The following is a 22455-nucleotide window of genomic DNA, read 5'->3' on the forward strand; positions in this document are numbered from 1 at the left end:
TTTCTTTTGTATTATAAAAAAAACAGGTTATAGACATCAAATAGTCATCTCGACAGGACTGAAATCAACAATGACAAATACAAATTATACACATCATATAGAGCCATTATGTAATTTCGATTTTAACGTATTCGCCTCTTTAAGACATTGATGGAACTCTTCATTCTGGAGGGACAAAAGAGAGCTAAATAATTTGACAGGTAGCCGCCACGTGCAGTGCTTTCCGTTGTACAGGTAAGTCAACAGTATATGCATAATTTAAGTAACACCGGGGTCCCTTGTTTGACCAATCTCCTCTGACAATTGGTCACCATATGGACAAGTTTTTACGAGTATCAGTGTCAAGCCGTACTGAGCACACGACATGAAGACGGCGTTAATACTTAAAATCAACACTCGGACGGGGGAGTTGTCCCCTCAACATTCTCATTGATAAAAGAATAGTAATATTTGTGTCCTTCGTGATTTTAATGTCTGGCGTGAATTTGAGAAATCCACAGAAAGCAGTTCGATCCCCACGCGATATGCGGGACTTCTCCAGAACATCGAACAGTTACCTCCCGCTTTTGGCAACCTCTCCCGCTTCTTACTCCCGATTTCAACCAATCGGAATAGACGATTTTGGCCCAATCAAAACAACAGTTGACCGTTTCTCCAAGTAGGTTGACCATCTGCCATATCTTTAAGCTGAAGGCCTTAAAGTTGTATTTAGTCTAGTCTATAAGTCAAAGATTCAGCACGTGTTTCCATGGCACTGACACCTCCGAAATCCAATCCGAAACGTCAGAGATATCCAACGAAATACCAGGTTCACTGGGAAAAAGAATTTCCATGGATCGGAAAACATTCGACGAGCAAAACAACTGCTTTTTGTAAGGTAAGCTTGTTTATATCTTTTCACGTGTTTTATTATCTCATTTATACTTGAAAACCTGAAACAAATATTGTTGCAGAGGAATGTTAATAAACATCATGATGTCAAGACATCAACGTGAAGTGTCCACTTTTTAATCGTAACAGTCTTTACCATGCCTTTGATTGTCTGAATTTCATTAAAAAAAGTGAAAATGCAGAATTGCAAAAAAAACTTGATACTAAACCTTTCCTGCTTTTATCAACATTCCTTTGCAGTATATGGTCACATGCCCGCTGGACAACATTGGTTTCCCATGCAGTTTTATTTCAAATAAAAAAAAAAGAAAAAAAAACACTCTTGTCTCATTTGTTAAGTTCATGTAGTTTATCATTTTCATAACTGCTGCAAAATAAATGATATGTTGTTGGTAAATTTATAAAACTCAAGACCTAATCACAATCTGAATGATAAGTTTGCAAATTGGTTTTTCTATTACACATTTTGATAGGAATATCTGTAATGTATCCTTGATTTCAAAAATGAGAAACATTTAAAGGGAGGATTGTTTTTTAAGAAATCACTACACACAACAGCTCGTGTGAGGTGACATTAATTTATACTACTTTGTCATTTGAAATTTATTCACAAGTGGGCCTGTCACTTTCTAAATGAAAATGAGTAGTAACAAATTGATGAATGAGACTTTGGTCCAATGGATATGTTCTGATAATTTAGTCTTAAGTGAGTAGCCAGTGATGACTGGAGTGACAAGTGGTTTGTTTACATTCTCTGTCAGCAGTATGAAAACAGCAGTAACACATGTGTCAGCGCATGGTAGTTAATTAGTTCACAGGAATTCCATTAAGTAAAAAACAGGAGTCCCTACACCACAGAGCAACATGCATGTTGCCATCGCCTCCAACCCCTTCAAGTCATTATCAAATTCAAGTAGATTTTATTCTTTTCATTGACAAATGAAAAGATGAAAAATGACACTCTACTGGTACAAATTAGCATTTTGTTTACAAACAACCAAAAATCATATGTAATTAATATTTCTAATATGACAATGATATGACACGTTTTTGATTGGTTGTCACGGAAATCGTTCCAACAATGAATTAGATATATCAGTAAATCATGGAATTGAAATACAATTCTTATGATTCAATACATAACGAATGATTTTTATTTTTGTATGTATTTTGATAAATTGTATTGCAAACCTTGGGTTTAAATATGATAATTATTTTTTTTTCAGCTGTGCTGCAGAAACTTTAGTGTTAGCCATGGAGGAAAGCATGATGTGAAAAAACATGCAACATCATCTATGCACATATTACACGAGAAATCTGGATCTCTGACCACCTTTGTGACAACGGTACAGGTTGAAGATCAAGCTGTTACTAATGCTGAATGGCTCTTTGCTAATTTTATATGTGAACATAAGCTGTCAGTAGAAGCTGCAGATCATTTATCCAAGCTCTGCAAACGAATGTTTCCGGATAGCGTGATCGCACAGCAAGCTGAAGGTGTGATCAGTATTAGGCCCTTGTCAGAATTTCTGTTGTTTTACTGGAGTTCAATCACAATGTGTAATTATTGCTGTCATCGATTGATATTAAGACTTGTGGAGCAAATTTTAATAAGTTACTTATCACATATATTTAGTAATTGTATCTTTGGGTTGGTTGGTCTGATAACAATTTGGTGTGAGAAGAGAAGTTTTGTGAAAGTCAGATAATATGTATGTTTTAATGCAGTATGATATGCACTCTTTTATAGATTTCATGTAGAAAGTATGAGAGAGAGGGAATGATCAAAAGGGAAGAAAAAAGTGATGAGCGTAAGATGAGAGAGAGACCTATACAGATCTTCATTGTGTAAGAGAATGGATTCCAAGATTGCCACACAAGTCAATTAAGAGAAATCAATTATCTGAGAACAATTATGAATTGCGAATTCATTGTCATTTCATATTTATGGTTTTGTAAGCCTTGAAATGCATATGCATAAACTGTATTCATTTGTTTATAAGTATGCTCATTACCATAGCATTCCTTGAAATCATGAACAGGTTTTATATTGATTTCAAATTTTGTTTAGATATTAAGAAAATACCTATCTTGTACATATAAGAGGCCTTGCCTACTTGATTGAATTGATAAATATGCGAAGGAACCTATTCAAATGTTTCTTGCTGTTTTCAATCACTAATATGGTTGGAGCTAAAAATACCAACACACCTTTGTCAGCAGATCTAACAGGTAGAGTAGAAAATACCAAGACATTGTTGTCAGCAGATCTAACAGATGTGGAGTAGAAAATACCAAGACATTGTTGTCAGCAGATCTAACAGATGTGGAGTAGAAAATACCAAGACATTGTTGTCAGATCTAACAGATGTAGAGTAGAAAATACCAAGACATTGTTGTCAGCAGATCTAACAGACATGGAGTAGAAAATACCAAGAAATTGTTGTCAGCAGATCTAACAGATGTAGAGTAGAAAATACCAAGACATTGTTGTCAGCAGATCTAACAGACATGGAAGCAGATCTAACTGGAGTAGAAAATACCAAGACATTGTTGAGATCTAACAGAATGGAATACCAAGACATTGTTGTCAGCAGATCTAACAGTTGTGGAGTAGAAAATACCAAGACATTGTTGTCAGCAGATCTAACAGACATGGAGTAGAAAATACCAAGACATTGTTGTCAGCAGATCTAACAGCAGAGTAGAAAATCAAGACAAGCAGATCTAACAGACATGGAGTAGAAAATACCAAGACATTGTTGTCAGCAGATCTAACAGATGTGGAGTAGAAAATACCAAGACATTGTTGTCAACAGATCTAACAAGACATTGTTGTCAGCAGATGTGGAGTAGAAAATACCAAGACATTGTTGTCAGATCTAACAGATGTAGAGTAGAAAATACCAAGACATTGTTGTCAGCAGATCTAACAGATGTGGAGTAGAAAATACCAAGACATTGTTGTCAGCAGATCTAACAGACATGGAGTAGAAAATACCAAGACATTGTTGTCAGCAGATCTAACAGATGTGGAGTAGAAAATACCAAGACATTGTTGTCAGCAGATCTAACAGACATGGAGTAAGAAAATACCAAGACATTGTTGTCAGCAGATCTAACAGACATGGAGTAGAAAATACCAAGACATTGTTGTCAGCAGATCTAACAGACAGCAGATCTAACACATGGAGTAGAAAATACCAAGACATTGTTGTCAGCAGATCTAACAGACAGAAAATGACATTGTTGTCAGCAGATCTAACAATACCAAGACATTGTTGTCAGCAGCAGATCTAACAGACATGGAGTAGAAAATACCAAGACATTGTTGTCAGCAGATCTAACAGATGTGGAGTAGAAAATACCAAGACATTGTTGTCAGCAGATCTAACAGACATGGAGTAGAAAATACCAAGACATTGTTGTCAGCAGATCTAACAGACATGGAGTAGAAAATACCAAGACATTGTTGTCAGCAGATCTAACAGACATGGAGTAGAAAATACCAAGACATTGTTGTCAGCAGATCTAACAGATGTGGAGTAGAAAATACCAAGACATTGTTGTCAGCACAGCAGATCTAACAGACATGGAGTAGAAAATACCAAGACATTGTTGTCAGCAGATCTAACAGACATGGAGTAGAAAATACCAAGACATTGTTGTCAGCAGATCTAACAGATGTGGAGTAGAAAATACCAAGACATTGTTGTCAGCAGATCTAACAGACATGGAGTATACCAAGAAACCAAGAAAATACCAAGACATTGTTGTCAGCAGATCTAACATGTAGAGTAGAAAATACCAAGACATTGTTGTCAGCAGATCTAACAGATGTGGAGTAGAAAATACCAAGAAATTGTTGTCAGCAGATCTAACAGATGTAGAGTAGAAAATACCAAGACATTGTTGTCAGCAGATCTAACAGACATGGAGTAGAAAATACCAAGACATTGTTGTCAGCAGATCTAACAGACATGGAGTAGAAAATACCAAGACATTGTTGTCAGCAGATCTAACAGACATGGAGTAGAAAATACCAAGACATTGTCAGCAGATCTAACAGATGTGGAGTAGAAAATACCAAGACATTGTTGTCAGCAGATCTAACAGACATGGAGTAGAAAATACCAAGACATTGTTGTCAGCAGATCTAACAGACATGGAGTAGAAAATACCAAGACATTGTTGTCAGCAGATCTAACAGACATGGAGTAGAAAATACCAAGACATTGTTGTCAGCAGATCTAACAGACATGGAGTAGAAAATACCAAGACATTGTCAGCAGATCTAACAGATGTGGAGTAGAAAATACCAAGACATTGTTGTCAGCAGATCTAACAGATGTGGAGTAGAAAATACCAAGACATTGTTGTCAGCAGATCTAACAGACATGTAGAAAATACCAAGAGTTGTCAGCAGATCTAGAAAATACCAAGACATTGTTGTCAGCAGATCTAACAGATGTGGAGTAGAAAATACCAAGACATTGTTGTCAGCAGATCTAACAGACATGGAGTAGAAAATACCAAGACATTGTTGTCAGCAGATCTAACAGACATGGAGTAGAAAATACCAAGACATTGTTGTCAGCAGATCTAACAGATGTGGAGTAGAAAATACCAAGACATTGTTGTCAGCAGATCTAACAGATGTGGAGTAGAAAATACCAAGACATTGTTGTCAGCAGATCTAACAGATGTGGAGTAGAAAATACCAAGACATTGTTGTCAGCAGATCTAACAGACATGGAGTAGAAAATACCAAGACATTGTTGTCAGCAGATCTAACAGATGTGGAGTAGAAAATACCAAGACATTGTTGTCAGCAGATCTAACAGACATGGAGTAGAAAATACCAAGACATTGTTGTCAGCAGATCTAACAGACATGGAGTAGAAAATACCAAGACATTGTTGTCAGCAGATCTAACAGTTGTGGAGTAGAAAATACCAAGACATTGTTGTCAGCAGATCTAACAGATGTGGAGTAGAAAATACCAAGACATTGTTGTCAGCAGATCTAACAGATGTGGAGTAGAAAATACCAAGACATTGTTGTCAGCAGATCTAACAGACATGGAGTAGAAAATACCAAGACATTACCAAGACATTTGTCAGCAGATCTATTGTTGTCAGCAGATCTAACAGATGTGGAGTAGAAAATACCAAGACATTGTTGTCAGCAGATCTAACAGACATGGAGTAGAAAATACCAAGACATTGTTGTCAGCAGATCTAACAGACATGGAGTAGAAAATACCAAGACATTGTTGTCAGCAGATCTAACAGACATGGAGTAGAAAATACCAAGACATTGTTGTCAGCAGATCTAACAGACATGGAGTAGAAAATACCAAGACATTGTTGTCAGCAGATCTAACAGACATGGAGTAGAAAATACCAAGACATTGTTGTCAGCAGATCTAACAGATGTGGAGTAGAAAATACCAAGACATTGTTGTCAGCAGATCTAACAGACATGGAGTAGAAAATACCAAGACATTGTTGTCAGCAGATCTAACAGATGTGGAGTAGAAAATACCAAGACATTGTTGTCAGCAGATCTAACAGACATGGAGTAGAAAATACCAAGACATTGTTGTCAGCAGATCTAACAGACATGGAGTAAAAAATACCAAGACATTGTTGTCAGCAGATCTAACAGACATGGAGTAGAAAATACCAAGACATTGTTGTCAGCAGATCTAACAGATGTGGAGTAGAAAATACCAAGACATTGTTGTCAGCACAGCAGATCTAACAGACATGGAGTAGAAAATACCAAGACATTGTTGTAAGCAGATCTAACAGACATGGAGTAGAAAATACCAAGACATTGTTGTCAGCAGATCTAACAGACATGGAGTAGAAAATACCAAGACATTGTTGTCAGCAGATCTAACAGACATGGAGTAGAAAATACCAAGACATTGTTGTCAGCAGATCTAACAGACATGGAGTAGAAAATACCAAGACATTGTTGTCAGCAGATCTAACAGATGTGGAGTAGAAAATACCAAGACATTGTTGTCAGCAGATCTAACAGAGTTCCTGGTCTCGTCTTAAAGTGAATTTTTTCTTGTCGATTGAGATTGGTGAAAGGTAACTCCCAGTAATTGTCATTGCACCAGCTGGAAACCATTGATGAAGACCGTCAATTTATGCAAGGTTTTTGATGAAGCTGTCCAAGAGGATAGAACAAAGAATTGCACAGTTTCTGAGGAGATGGCTACAAGAGGGTTGTTACCCTCTCATTTAAGTTTCCCATCCTATACAGGTTAGCAGTGACTTATGTGGAGAATGCAAATTCAAGTTTTGTGGTGATAGTCTTGTCCAAAAGATAGTAAAACACATTTTTATTGTTTTCTTTTCTTCCACTGGTGTATTAGTCTTCTACCCTCATTGCCATCAACCAGTAAAGATTCTCTGTAGCCAACTTGGTCAGTAAGTAGGAAGCACATAGATCATTTTGATGAGAGTTATATCTGTGTTTTGTGTATCTTACTTTGGACTGATGTACAAATTGTTTGTACTTATAAAATAAAATATTCATTGACAATAATGCTCAGATGTGATCATTTTGTTTATAGGAATTTCATATTTCTATATTTTAAGTTTATGAGATTTGAGTTTAAAGATATCATCAGTGCTTTGAGTAGAATACATGGACTTGTATATCCACCTGATTAATAGTGCAATTGTAAGGTATTCTTGATCAGCTGACTCCTGACAATTTTAGAAGTCACAAATCTGATTGGTGAAAACATGAGAGATATAGACATGTCCCTGAAAAGTCTTAAGTATTAACAAGATATAGCTTAAACATCCAGTATGGTAATCAGGTAATATGTTACAAAACTGGTAATCATCACTTTATGTTGATTCAGCAGTTTTCATAAGATGACTTGAAACATACCTGCTGTTAGACTCGTGTGGACGTGCTGTTGGACTGTAGACCTATCAACTGTTTTTCTGTTCTTTCATATTGGAGTGGACGTTCTGTTAGAATTTATACTTATCCATTCTCTGTCCATACAGACTGGTGTGGAGGTTCTGTTAGAATTTATACTTATCCATTCTCTGTCCATACAGACTGGTGTGGAGGTTCTGTTAGAATTTATACTTATCCATTCTCTGTCCATACAGACTGGAGTGGACATTCTGTTAGAATTTATACTTATCCATTCTCTGTCCATACAGACTGGTGTGGACGTTCTGTTAGAATTTATACTTATCCATTCTCTGTCCATACAGACTGGTGTGGAGGTTCTGTTAGAATTTATACTTATCCATTCTCTGTCCATCCATTCTCTGTCCATACAGACTGGTGTGGAGCTTCTGTTAGAATTTATACTTATCCATTCTCTGTCCATACAGACTGGTGTGGACGTTCTGTTAGAATTTATACTTATCCATTCTCTGTCCATACAGACTGGTGTGGAGGTTCTGTTAGAATTTATACTTATCCATTCTCTGTCCATACAGACTGGAGTGGACGTTCTGTTAGAATTTATACTTATCCATTCTCTGTCCATACAGACTGGTGTGGAGGTTCTGTTAGAATTTATACTTATCCATTCTCTGTCCATACAGACTGGTGTGGACATTCTGTTAGAATTTATACTTATCCATACTCTGTCCATACAGACTGGAGTGGACGTTCTGTTAGAATTTATACTTATCCATTCTCTGTCCATACAGACTGGTGTGGACGTTCTGTTAGAATTTATACTTATCCATTCTCTGTCCATACAGACTGGTGTGGAGGTTCTGTTAGAATTTATACTTATCCATTCTCTGTCCATACAGACTGGTGTGGACGTTCTGTTAGAATTTATACTTATCCATTCTCTGTCCATACAGACTGGTGTGGAGGTTCTGTTAGAATTTATACTTATCCATTCTCTGTCCATACAGACTGGTGTGGACGTTCTGTTAGAATTTATACTTATCCATTCTCTGTCCATACAGACTGGAGTGGACGTTCTGTTAGAATTTATACTTATCCATTCTCTGTCCATACAGACTGGTGTGGAGGTTCTGTTAGAATTTATACTTATCCATTCTCTGTCCATACAGACTGGAGTGGACGTTCTGTTAGAATTTATACTTATCCATTCTCTGTCCATACAGACTGGTGTGGAGGTTCTGTTAGAATTTATACTTATCCATTCTCTGTCCATACAGACTGGTGTGGAGGTTCTGTTAGAATTTAGACCTATCAACCATTTTTCTGTTCTTTCAGATTGGAGTGGACGTGCTGTTAGAATGGCTTTAGACATGGCCAGTGTGAAGAATGTGTGGCGAGCTGCTGATGCGGTGTGTTTTGATGTGGACTCTACTGTGTTAAAAGATGAAGCTTTGGATGAGCTGGCGAAATTCTGTGGAGTAGGACAGGAGGTTCAAGAATGGTATAAAGGATTTTCAATAATATCAAACTGTTTTTTATACTCCATCATCAGTAATTATTTGTTAGACTTGACTGGAAATACGAAAATATATCAACACCAAACAAACAATAAATATTGTATTCCTTCATACTACTCCATCAGGTTATAACAGCAAGGGAAAAGTCATCACTGGTAAGGGAGTGATTGTTACTTGTTTTAGATGATGTGATATTATTTAGTAGTTCAGCAAATTTTCTGACCTTGTTTGATCTCAAAGCAACACTAAATTATTCATCCCTTTTACTAATTTTCAGTTTGCTTTTTCTTGTTAACATATTTTTCTGCGTTATCAACAGGCTATTAACCAAACCATATTATGTATATTTTCAAAAACTGAATGCAACTTATTAACCATCTAATAACTGAGCTTATCTGTTGACAAATCCACACATTTGTTGTTTATTGGAATTTAGATAATTAGTTTTATCAAAGAAACAATCTAAAAAGAAAAACATGCATTATATCTTGTGAACAGCCATTTAAGGTAAAATTGACAGATTTGACAGCTAACCTAGAACTTTTATTGTTGTAGGACAAACAAAGCCATGGGAGGTGGAGTATCATTCCGAGAGGCTCTAACAGAGAGACTAAACATTGTCAAACCTTCACACAAAAACCTGTCAGATTTTGTGTCTCAGCATACTCCTGACTTTTCTCCTGGTATCAAGTAAGTCATCACTTACTAAACATTCCTAATGTTTACACCTTAAAGTACATTCCTGGCCTGTTGTGGGCTGGGATCGGGCTGGTCGTAATGTTGTTTTGGTGAAATACATTCCTTTGACAGTTTGTCCCTATTCATGATATTGGTGAATCCAGACAGCTGAGGACTGTTAAAATGTTGCTATGGTGACACACATTCTTGGGACCATGTGGCCCAATTTATGATATTGTGTTGGTGTTTCTAGAGAGCTTGTTGCCATACTAAAGGAGAGAGGGGTTGCGGTTTACCTTGTGTCTGGTGGAATGACCTCCATCATAGAGCCTGCTGCTGAGATTCTATCGGTTCCTTTTGAAAACATATATGCCAATAAACTCAAGTTCTATTATCACGGTAAGCGGACTTCATGTTATATAAATGTATCATAACATGTAATGCATTCTTTAAAAGTGGCCAGGTGATTCCTCATTGAGACATCAAGATTATGTTGTAAAGCTTGGTGTGCCAAAATATTATCTACTTAGCTTCTTGTATTTTACCAAATATATTGAAAGCAGAAGTAGATTTAGTATTTTACCACAAATAAACCACCTTCCCTACTTTTGTGTATCTTCTAGGCTTAGGAGGATTACTTACTCTAAAGCTTCCCCCATTCACCATTATAAAAGCTATTTTGTCACCTTCACAAAGTCTCCGCTGACATACGACGTCCATTGCATCTTTGAAGCGTTGACTAGGGTAAATTTTGAAGAATATAAAAAAAACTGTCTAATTGGAAGAATTCTTTTGTTGTGTGACTTAGGTATAGAAATGAGTGGATTTTTCGTTTTCTGACAACTTATTGAAAAACAAAATATATGAAACATATAAAATAAGTTTTTTCACATCATATGTAGGGACCTTTCTTATCCTATTGTTATTCTTAAGGAGAGGCAATCTAATGGTCCTGAAGATTAAATATTACCTCCGTTTTCTGGTTATTGTCACAAAATATATCAACAGGATCAAAGTCGTCAGCAAGCTGCACTATTACAGGTGACAATAGTAAGGTATGACAATTGTCCAAGATGGTGGACATTAGATATACACGAAATGAGCCCTCTCCCTTTCAGTCAATATTTTTCACTGGTGAAGGGGCTTATTTTGTGATAAAATATGTTATATATTTTGAATAACATAAACCAAGGATTACTGTACTTTAGTATAATTACCTTACCTGTTTAACTTTTGTAGGTGACTATGCAGGTTTTGATGAGGACCAACCAACCTCAGAATCTGGTGGAAAAAAGGTAGTAGTTCAAAGGTTGAAGGACAAGTTTGGATATAAAAACCTTGTGATGATTGGGGACGGTGCTACAGATATGGAAGCTTGCCCACCTGCTGTAAGTGTTGAGAATGTACCTGGATGAGAATCAATATACGATATGTGGGGTGAAAACAAAGGTTGATACAGATCAAATACAATTATTTCTACAAGGTAGCATATTTAGACAGATACCTTATTTTCAATATGGCATTTACATCGTACAGATTAAATTATTGTTTTGTAGGCATGTGCATTTAAGATGAGAATTCAGTAACCGAGTTAAAATTTAACTCACTTATTCTAGATTTTGCTCAGAAGTTGACTTTAAGAAAAATTGTTCATTTGTTGTACAAGAAGGTAAAGGTTACAGGTGGTGGAAATAGATCAAGGCTGTTGTCAGATGTTGAAGAAGGTTAAGGTTACAGGTGGTTGAAATAGATCAGGGCTGTCGTCGGATGTTGTCAGTTTAATGACTGGTGTAAGCATGATATGTTCACTTTTACAGGATGCCTTTATAGGCTATGGCGGTAATGTGGTGAGGGAGAAAGTCCAGCAGGGGGCACAATGGTTTGTGAGAGATTTCCAGGAACTTATACAGGAACTGGTGAAGGATGAGAGTAGCTGACTTACATCTGCTTAGGATTTTAGGGATGGTCTTATATACTTGATTTCTGCCTTCTGAAGGTTCACATCGTTGATATCTACATATATGGATGTTTACATTTTGGATGTTTACATTGTGGATGTTTACATATATGGATGTTTACATTTTGGATGTTTACATTGTGGATGTTTACAATGTAGATGTTTACATTGTAGATGTTTACATTGAGATGTTTATATTGTCAGATGTTTACATTGTTAATATTTACATGGTATTTATTTACATGGAGATGTTTACATTGTGGATGCTTACATTGTGGATATTTACATTGTAGATGTTTACATGGAGATGTTTACATTGTGAATGTTTAAATTGTAGATGTTTACATTGTGAGATGTTTACATGGTAGATGTTTACATTGTAGATGTTTACATTGTAGAAGTTTACATTGTGAGATGTTTACATGGAGATGTTTACATTGTCGATGTTTACATTGAGATGTTTACATGGAGATGTTTACATGGAGATGTTTACATTGAAGATGTTTACATGGTAGTTGTTTACATTGTGAGATGTTTACGTGGTAGATGTTTACATTGTGAGATGTTTACATTGTAGATGTTTACATGGAGATGTTTACATGGAGATGTTTACATTGTAGATGTTTACATGGTAGATGTTTACATTGTGAGATGTTTACATTGTAGATGTTTACATTGTGAGATGTTTACATGGTAGATGTTTACATTGTGAGATGTTTACCTTGTAGAAGTTTACATGAAGATATTTACATTGTGAATGTTTACATTGTAGATGTTTACATTGTGAGATGTTTACATGGAGATGTTTACATTGAAGGTGTTTACATGGTAGATGTTTACATTGTGAGATGTTTACGTGGAGATGTTCACATTGAGATGTTTACAATGTAGATGTTTACATTGTAGACAAAAAGTATCGAGGTATAACGTTGTTGAAAAGATCTGAATTGAGTTATATTTTCCTTTTAATTGAATGTTAGACATAATAAAAAATTACACTCCATGCAGAGCCCAGGATTGATATAATGACACTTGGTAACAAATTACAGGAAGTGTTTATATTTCTGGACTATGTATGCTACAAGTCATAATAAAATCTATCTACTTTCAAGTACATTGTGTTGTACAAGTATGTGTATATTCCTTCATGATATTTTGGTACTCTCAAATAACGTACTCTGATATAAAAATATATCTGATGTATATTTTGGGTTGAGGATAAATTTTAAATCTAGGTATGATGAAAAGTGAAATGTTGAAATTATTTGAATATTTACCAAATTGTTTTTACCTTTTTTGTTGCAGTATTGACCAATTTGTTTGACTGTTGAATTTATTCTAAACTCCACATATAACAGTATTTTTATATCCATTGCTTTTGAATATCAATTTTATAACTATTTCTATTTAAGTACATGTTGAACTTTTTTAAAAGTGTTCCTCAAGTACTTGAAGTTGCAAGCAATGTAGAGGTCCATTATTTTGATATTCCTTTCTTTGTAACCGACATTTTGCCAAATTTGTTTTGAAAGTAAATTTCTGAAACTTAAAGTTTTGTTACATCACTGCCACAGGTGAATATTGGTAGTGCTTGTATTGATTTCCTCACGTGGCAAGTTTCTGTAACTTCACTACGGAACAAATATAATTGATAATTTGTTATAAGCAGAATGTCACCAAATTAAAAAAGACTCGTATACATTTGTTGTTGATTATTAACTTGTTTTCCTATCCATTGTTACTGTATTAAGTACCTCAATGTTACTATTGTACCTCAAAATTACTATTGTGCTGTTATTTTAAGGGGCTCAATAAATTTTTTTTACATTAGAATAAAAGTGGAAAAACAGGTAGAATAAGTGTACAAATTGTACAATTTATAGAGAAATAATTCGTTTGTTTCATAACTTCTGTGGAAAGACTTCCTTTCTGCTAAAGCATTTGATGGAGCCAAATAAATTTGAACCAATTAGAGAGGAAAAATAAATCCATTTTGCATTACTTTTTCTGTTTGTTTCATGATTTTAGGGAAAGAAAAAAATAAAAAAAATTTATTCAAGCATTTGATTTCCTTATGAATGATGGTCCTAAAATAGAGGTAGTTATTTCCCTTGTCTCCACTGGTATAAATCTCCAGATCTCTTTCACACTCCGGTGGTTAAGAAGTGTCCGTTATTATGCCAGGGTTCCAAACAAAATTTCCTGTTCAAAGACTGAACTTTTAATATGACTACACTGCAGTTGACATGTAAATTTGTATGCTATTTATAAAACGTCAGGCGACGCTACAGAGTGTATATTGCAGTATTGACATTTCAGTACACCTGTGTAGCTAGGCTGGAGAACAGTATCTATGTAAAGGAACAAGAGTTAAATGTGTTCTACATGAGATTGAAATAATTACCAGGTCTAGATCTATACATATATATAATATTCCATTTCCCCATTAACAAGAGATAACCAGTATGGTGAAATGCAGACCATCACTTATGTGATATAGATGGATAGTAATATATAAGGATAAAAGATATTAAGACCATAGCCGTGTTTCCTTAACATGAAGTTTGAAATGATCTCGTGTATCAGTTTTCTGGAATGTGCTTCTGTTGATGGCATTGTAGACCACAGATATCATTGATGGCATTGTAGACCACAGATATCATTGATGGCATTGTAGACCACAGATATCATAGATGGTGTTGTAGACCATTGATGGTGTTGTAGACCACAGATATCATAGATGGTGTTGTAGACCATTGATGGTGTTGTAGACCACAGATATCATTGATGGTGTTGTAGACCACAGATATTGATGGTGTTGTACACCACAGATATCATTGATGGTGTTGTAGACCACTGATATCATTGATGGTGTTGTACACCACAGATATCATTGATGGTGTTGTAGACCACTGATGGTGATGTAGACCACTGATATCATTGATGATGTTGTAGACCACTGATATCATTGATGGTGTTGTAGACCACAGATATCATTGATGGTGTTGTAGACCACAGATATCATTGATGGTGTTGTAGACCACAGATATCATTGATGGTGTTGTAGACCATTGATGGTGTTGTAGACCATTGATGGTGTTGTAGACCATTGATGGTGTTGTAGACCACAGCTATCATAGATGGTGTTGTAGACCACAGATATCATTGATGGTGTTGTAGACCACTGATATCATTGATGGTGTTGTAGACCATTGATATCATTGATGGTGTTGTAGACCACAGATATCATTGATGGTGTTGTAGACCACTGATATCATTGATGGTGTTGTAGACCACAGATATCATTGATGGTGTTGTAGACCACTGATATCATTGATGGTGTTGTAGACCACTGATATCATTGATGGTGTTGTAGACCACTGATATCATTGATGGTGTTGTAGACCACTGATATCATTGAAGGTGCTGTAGACCACTGATATCATTGATGGTGTTGTAGACCATTGATATCATTGATGGTATTGTAGACCACATATCATTGATGGTGTTGTAGACCATTGATATCATTGATGGCATTGTAGACCACAGATATCATAGATGGTGTTGTAGACCATTGATGGTGTTGTAGACCACATATCATAGATGGTGTTGTAGACCATTGATGGTGTTGTAGACCACAGATATCATTGATGGTGTTGTAGACCACAGATATTGATGGTGTTGTACACCACAGATATCATTGATGGTGTTGTAGACCACTGATATCATTGATGGTGTTGTACACCAGATATCATTGATGGTGTTGTAGACCACTGATGGTGATGTAGACCACTGATATCATTGATGGTGTTGTAGACCACTGATATCATTGATGGTGTTGTAGACCACAGATATCATTGATGGTGTTGTAGACCACAGATATCATTGATGGTGTTGTAGACCACAGATATCATTGATGGTGTTGTAGACCATTGATGGTGTTGTAGACCACAGCTATCGTAGATGGTGTTGTAGACCACAGATATCATTGATGGTGTTGTAGACCACAGATATCATCGATGGTGTTGTAGACCACAGATATCATTGATGGTGTTGTAGACCACTGATATCATTGATGGTGTTGTACACCACAGATATCATTGATGGTGTTGTAGACCACTGATGGTGATGTAGACCACTGATATCATTGATGATGTTGTAGACCACTGATATCATTGATGGTGTTGTAGACCACAGATATCATTGATGGTGTTGTAGACCACAGATATCATTGATGGTGTTGTAGACCACAGATATCATTGATGGTGTTGTAGACCATTGATGGTGTTGTAGACCACAGCTATCGTAGATGGTGTTGTAGACCACAGATATCATTGATGGTGTTGTAGACCACAGATATCATCGATGGTGTTGTAGACCACAGATATCATTGATGGTGTTGTAGACCACTGATATCATTGATGGTGTTGTAGACCATTGATATCATTGATGGTGTTGTAGACCACTGATATCATTGATGGTGTTGTAGACCACAGATATCATTGATGGTGTTGTAGACCACTGATATCATTGATGGTGTTGTAGACCACTGATATCATTGATGGTGTTGTAGACCACTGATATCATTGATGGTGTTGTAGACCACTGATATCATTGAAGGTGCTGTAGACCACTGATATCATTGATGGTGTTGTAGACCACTGATATCATTGAAGGTGCTGTAGACCACTGATATCATTGATGGTGTTGTAGACCATTGATATCATTGATGGTGTTGTAGACCACTGATATCATTGATGGTGTTGCAGACCACAGATATCTTTGATGGTGTTGTAGACCACAGATATCATTGATGGTGTTGTAGACCAGATATCATTGATGGTGTTGTAGACCAGATATCATTGATGGTGTTGTAGACCACAGATATCGTTGATGGTGTTGTAGACCAGATATCATTGATGGTGTTGTAGACCACAGATATCATTGATGGTGTTGTAGACCAGATATCATTGATGGTGTTGTAGACCACTGATATCATTTATGGTGTTGTAGACCATTACTATCAAGTAATGAGTATCACATTTCCATGATAAAATGATTGATGTTTCCATTGGTCATAGACATATTTACAGAGACAGAAAGCATCACCCAGTATCCACCCATTTTCGACGGGCAAACACTTGAATCCAATTTGAACAACAGTATAAGAAACACAGAAAAAAAATTTTCTGTCACAAAAAACCTCTATGTATTCAGGATGGTTCATTTTATTTTGGTGTATGCAACATTTTGTATGTTATACATACATTTGAAGGCATCTCTTTGTAACAGTAAGAGAGCTGTATGCACTCCCATCTTGCACACATTTGAAGACACCTCTTGGTGTCCTTGGTTGAGATGTAATTAACCTGTCAAACACATTTGAGGGCATGTCTCTGTAGTAGTGGGATCACTGTAACTACACCACCTTGTAGTCATTTGTGGGCATGTCTCTGTAATAGTGTGATCACTGTAACTACACACCTTGTACTCATTTGAGGTCATGTCTCTGTAATAGTGGGATCACTGTCACTACACCACCTTGTAGTCATTTGAGGGCATCTCCTTGTAACACTGAGAGGGTAATCCTGTTTACCTTGTTTCCACACATGTGAAGGAAGCTAAAAGGTGGTAACCATTTAAGAGTTGTTTATCCTAAAACAGCAATCTTTGAAAAAAAAATACCATAGTGTACTGTGATATCAAATGTTGTAAAAACACCTGTTCATAAATCTATTAACATTGTAGTAATGTCATGATCATAATATCACACTCTCCAGATATCTGGGATCGGAATGGCAGAAACCATCATAATTCTGAAAAAAAAACTCCAACAGATATATCTCCATGTAAACCTGAAGTTAATTTGTTGTCAATATCTTACACAGAAATCATGATATACATCACAGTGGTGTCAATAATTTTCTGTGAAATAAAAGATCAGCATAAATATCATTTACTTATCTAAAAAGGATAGAACTATATTCTTATATCAACATGATAATGCTTTACATGACATCAGCGATTTTTTTTAAAACTGGGAATTATAAACATATCCATATTTAACAGCCATTCCAGAATAATTGACCCACTTAGAAGAGGTTGAAACTACCTTGTGTCGCAGTGTCTGTTTCGACAAAATAAATATTTTACAACAACTTTCCTGTTCCTACAATTTGTTCTAGGTATTGTCTGACAAAATTAATTACCTCGTTCACAACTAACACTTATATTTTTCAGAAGCGGATGCCTTTATATTATGGTAAATAGACAATAATAAACGATTTTGCAATGTCGCTTTAGTTGTCTTTGATATTGACAGTTGAAGCTCACAATGTTGTGGCGAGGTATGCATAAATCAAGTACTGTTTCGGTTGCTAAAAATACGTTACATGACAACAAAATACTTTTTTACAAGCCCTCTCTACGCTACTGTTTTTAAAACCTAATGCAACATTGTCGCCTTAGACGGTCTGACATCCGTAACGCCTAAAACTATAACCGGTGTTTCTATATTTTCTGGGTTTGTTGCTAAATAACTTCACTAAAATCACTCGTTATACATCACTTACGATCGCCATTGCGTTTATTTTAAAACAAGGTTTGTCAAACACGTTCTGCTGATTAATATATACAACACATTGCAATGTCGCATTTAAGGGCCTGACATCCGTAACGGCTTCAAATTGAATATAAAACTACAGAGAGCAAAAGTTTTGCATATATTTGAGTTAAAGTTAAGTAAAGTTAAAAAAAAACACGAAACTGGCCTGATATTATTTGTTATGATCTGTGAAATGGAAATAACAATGCTGAAATCTGACTTCCGTAACGTCTGACATCCGTAACAGAAATTTGTTGAAGCCGTATCGGGGTTCCGCCGTCCAAACTTGGTTTCCGTCAATTTTCTCAAAAACTAATTGGCCCAGAGATATTACACTTTACATAATGATAGAATATGATGTCTAGATGTGCATTAAAGTATTTTTTATTTGCTCCGATTTTCAAGATGGCCGCCATAGCAACACTTAACAACAACAACAAGCACACAACGGGGCCATTTCTGACTCTAGCAATAATTATGTGGTTTATTAAATACTCAAATGTATAATATCCATTAGATTTTTGTGTATTTGTGTGCTTATATCTATATCTTTACAGATTACCATTAACGAATGCCGAGCGACAAAGGCGTTGGCGCGAAAAACAGAAAGCAAAAAATGAGGAGGACTTCTTTAAAAAAGAAGCAAAAAGAAAAAAAGAGAAATATATTCCCGTTGAATGTCTAGGGGCTAACGCTCTTAAAAAACGTCGAGAAGATGGACGTAAGAGGTCGAAAAGGAGTTATGACAAACTAAAGACACAAGAAAATGTAAAGACACACTTGCAAGAGAGGATGACGAAGTAGGTGCTGGAGAAAAGCTAATAGTCAAACTACCATCGACTTCTAAAAACAAAGGACTACGTAAAAGATACAAAAGATCGCTCCGACAGGCATACCGCTCAAACAATGAATTGAAAGTAAAGAATCAAGGATTACACAGAGCAAATAAGAGATTACAGAAGCGTCTTGAGAGAATTAAAAAGAAGTTTGTGGACAGTAGCGATTCTCATGATGATAGCGATTACGTTGACAGCATCAACGAGAACAATTCAGTGGATATAACAATGACTCCAAATTCTAAAACGAAACATGAAATGAAGTTGTTGAACCTAGAAAAAATAACTAACGGAAAGCGCCAAACTACAGTTAGGAGAAAACTGTCATTTATCCGCAAGAAGTTTTTGCTTGCGAACACTATGGCTTCAGAAATAAAGGAAAGTGTAACGGGGAAAAAGAAGAAAATAAATTCTGCTAAAAAATCATGGAAAGGAATAACAGGAAAGTACAGATGCACAGCAATCATGGGAAAGGCTTTAGGGGTTAGCCGGAGGAAGGTGAGGGTACTTGGTACAGCAAGAAAAACAAGCACCGGGACAAAGTAATTACGTGAGAAAGTTGTTGCCTTTCTTGAGAGAGAAGATAACTGCTGTGTTATGCCTGGCAAAAGGGACACAAAAACGTCAGGAAAAGTGAAAAAACAGAAACACATTTTATGCGACTATATGAAAAATCTCTACGAAAAGTTCAGAATGGAGAATCCGAGGATAAAGATATCGAAATCGGTTATGTAGCCGTTTCGCCCATCTCACATTATGCTTGCAAATTTTGCATCAAGGAAAACTTGTCTGTGTTCTAAACACCAAAATATGGCTTTAAAATTAAGAGCACTCAACGCAGCGGGAATACAATGTTCGAAAAACCCGGACGAATGCATCAAAACGAATGATGATTTGCTATCCAAAATAAGGGAATCGGATGTAACTGAAATAACATACAAAACATGAAAGAGGGTACAGGACGGTGATAGATATAGACACAAGGAAGTAGAAGAAACGGAAAAGAAGGACGATTTCTTAGACAAAATGAAGACCGATCTCAGCGAATTTAAAGATCACATAGAAAGAGTAAAACATCAATACAGCGAACTTAGAAAACTTAGAGAAAACCTCCCCCAAAAGCATGCAGTGGTATGGATGGACTTCGCAGAAAACTTCCAGTGCTCTTCAGTTGAAGAAGTTCAATCTGCCTATTGGACCATTGCGATGGTTAGCCTATACACAATGGGGGTAGACTTTCCGGATAATCAGCAAGACAACGCCAAATCCATGCAAATTTACGTCGCAATTTCCGATGTTCTGTGCCACAACGCAACTGCCGTTTATGCTATACTGTTGAAGGTTATTCCTAAGATAAAGGAACTTGTTCCAGACCTTGAAACCATACATTACCTGACAGATTCTCCAACCAGTCAGTACAGAAACAAAACAATATTTCAATTCATTTCACAGCATAAAGAGGAATTTGGCGTCAATGCACGATGGAACTACCTGGAAAGTGGTCACGGGAAAGGGCCGTGTGACGGCTTAGGAGCTAGTGTAAAAAGAGTTGCTGGTGACGCCATAAAACAAGGCAGATATTCTATCCAAAATGCGGATGACTTTTTCAAATGGTCAAAATCTGCTGTGGAATGCGGCAGTAAAGTGTTGTACGTTCTCTACACGCAGTCAGACTACGACGAAGCCCAGGCACTACTCTCCCAACGTCCAACTGCACGTGCAGTCCCAGGAACTTTTAAAGTTCACTATGTGTTGTCATATGTACCAATGGAAGTGTATACCAGGAACATATCTTGCTATTGTGACCAATGTCTAGCGGACGTTGTCTCAACCTCATGTGACGGTTACACAAAACACAATCTTGCTCCAGTAAAAAACAGAAATCAAACATCGACAGTCCATGTAGTGACAAATCAAGAAACGACTACCAAAGAAACAAACGACAAACCAACAAAGGAAACAGAACATACAGAAATTGGAACTAACGAACCTAAAGAAGCCGATGTAGTCATGGACGAGCAAGACTTACCAGGGGGGTCTACAAAGAATGGTGAACATGATGGCGACTTGGCAGTTGAAATTTCAATAGACGATTGGGTTGCTGCCATTTACAACACAACATGGTACATTGGTCAGGTCATCGAAGTAGATGAAAACGACGGCGATGTTCTTGTTGGCTTTCTGGAGAAATCTGGCAGAGTATCAACCACGTTCAAAAAGCCTTCCAAACCGGATCAAATATGGATTAAAAAGCAGAATATTTTGCATATTCTGTGCACGCCGCCAGTCCTGGTTGGCAGTCGCGGGAGATCGCTAAAAATTAATGATCTTGACTTGGAACTAATTAATCAAAAATTTGAAATATAACCAATCAGTGCACGTGAGATTTTGTGGCGCTTTCATGGTTTCGATCTGCCTCGTATAGGAATTAGCAAATTCTAACTTCCGTAACGAAAGCATATTGTTGGCCTAAAATCATTTCCACAATTTTGCAGTGTGAATACAGAAAGTAAATCTCATAAATATACAAATATGAACTAAAAGTAAGACTTTGGTATGTTTCTGAAGCATATAATTTGAACATATAATGTCTTTATCGAATGTCAATGTGACTTCCGTAACGTTTTAAGATATCCTTCTGAAACGTATATAATCTTGTCTGAAAATTTGTAAATATGTCTAGTTATTGTTAAATGCATTTTTTCCGTTCCAGTTGTTCTAAAGAACTTTATGTTATTCCGTTAGTTTCTTTACCGGTTGGTTGTGTTGTTACCTTCTGACCTCCGTAACTAAAATCCTTCTGTATATAAAACTTGTTGCGCAATCAAATAATCGTTTTGCACAATTGTGACACTTTTTAAAATACCCAATGATATCAAAGAGTGAAATAATGGATTGATTGATGCCAATAATGGCATAATGAACGTGCATGATGTTGTTGTTTTGACGAATAATAAAATTACATGAAAAATGTTGTAATGTTTCATGCGGTTTCTCATTGTCACAGTGTGTATAATGAACGATATGTATAAAATGTTTTCTAGTCTTTATTCACAT

General features: G+C 36.3%; 2 protein-coding genes across 3 annotated transcripts; both read left to right on the forward strand.

Moving 5' to 3' along the window:
• The first annotated feature begins 198 nt into the window (after positions 1 to 198).
• LOC132543469 (phosphoserine phosphatase-like) lies at positions 199 to 13328 on the forward strand. 2 transcript variants are annotated; one of them, XM_060206971.1, is made up of 7 exons: positions 707 to 877; positions 2118 to 2388; positions 9142 to 9307; positions 9879 to 10013; positions 10255 to 10400; positions 11241 to 11389; positions 11819 to 13328. In XM_060206971.1, the coding sequence occupies exons 1-7, from the start codon at positions 749 to 751 to the stop codon at positions 11936 to 11938; spliced, it is 1116 nt and encodes a 371-aa protein (XP_060062954.1). In that variant the 5' UTR covers positions 707 to 748; the 3' UTR covers positions 11939 to 13328. The 2 variants fall into 2 exon arrangements, with proteins under 2 accessions (XP_060062955.1, XP_060062954.1); XM_060206972.1 differs by lacking the exons at positions 707 to 877; positions 2118 to 2388 and adding an exon at positions 199 to 234.
• Positions 13329 to 18919: 5591 nt separating this feature from the next.
• On the forward strand, positions 18920 to 19944 carry LOC132543435 (uncharacterized). The gene is made up of 3 exons (XM_060206936.1): positions 18920 to 18939; positions 19120 to 19362; positions 19503 to 19944. The coding sequence occupies exons 1-3, from the start codon at positions 18920 to 18922 to the stop codon at positions 19942 to 19944; spliced, it is 705 nt and encodes a 234-aa protein (XP_060062919.1).
• Positions 19945 to 22455: the final 2511 nt, after the last annotated feature.

Source organism: Ylistrum balloti, unplaced genomic scaffold, assembly GCF_031769215.1.
Source record: "Ylistrum balloti isolate Yb309-2 unplaced genomic scaffold, AGI_CSIRO_Ybal_v1 Utg369756, whole genome shotgun sequence".
NCBI lineage: Eukaryota > Metazoa > Mollusca > Bivalvia > Pectinida > Pectinidae > Ylistrum > Ylistrum balloti.

Bases quoted from the DNA above. Each gene is read 5' to 3' on its own strand.
- LOC132543469 (XM_060206971.1), top strand. From the start codon at position 749: ATGGCACTGACACCTCCGAAATCCAATCCGAAACGTCAGAGATATCCA. The intron at 9,308-9,878 runs GTATAAAGGATT...TTATTGTTGTAG, and splicing joins GGACAGGAGGTTCAAGAATG to GACAAACAAAGCCATGGGAG. The intron at 10,401-11,240 runs GTAAGCGGACTT...TAACTTTTGTAG, and splicing joins ACTCAAGTTCTATTATCACG to GTGACTATGCAGGTTTTGAT.
- LOC132543435 (XM_060206936.1), top strand. From the start codon at position 18,920: ATGTCTAGATGTGCATTAAA. The intron at 18,940-19,119 runs GTATTTTTTATT...ATATCTTTACAG, and splicing joins ATGTCTAGATGTGCATTAAA to ATTACCATTAACGAATGCCG. The intron at 19,363-19,502 runs GTAGGTGCTGGA...AGGATTACACAG, and splicing joins TTGCAAGAGAGGATGACGAA to AGCAAATAAGAGATTACAGA.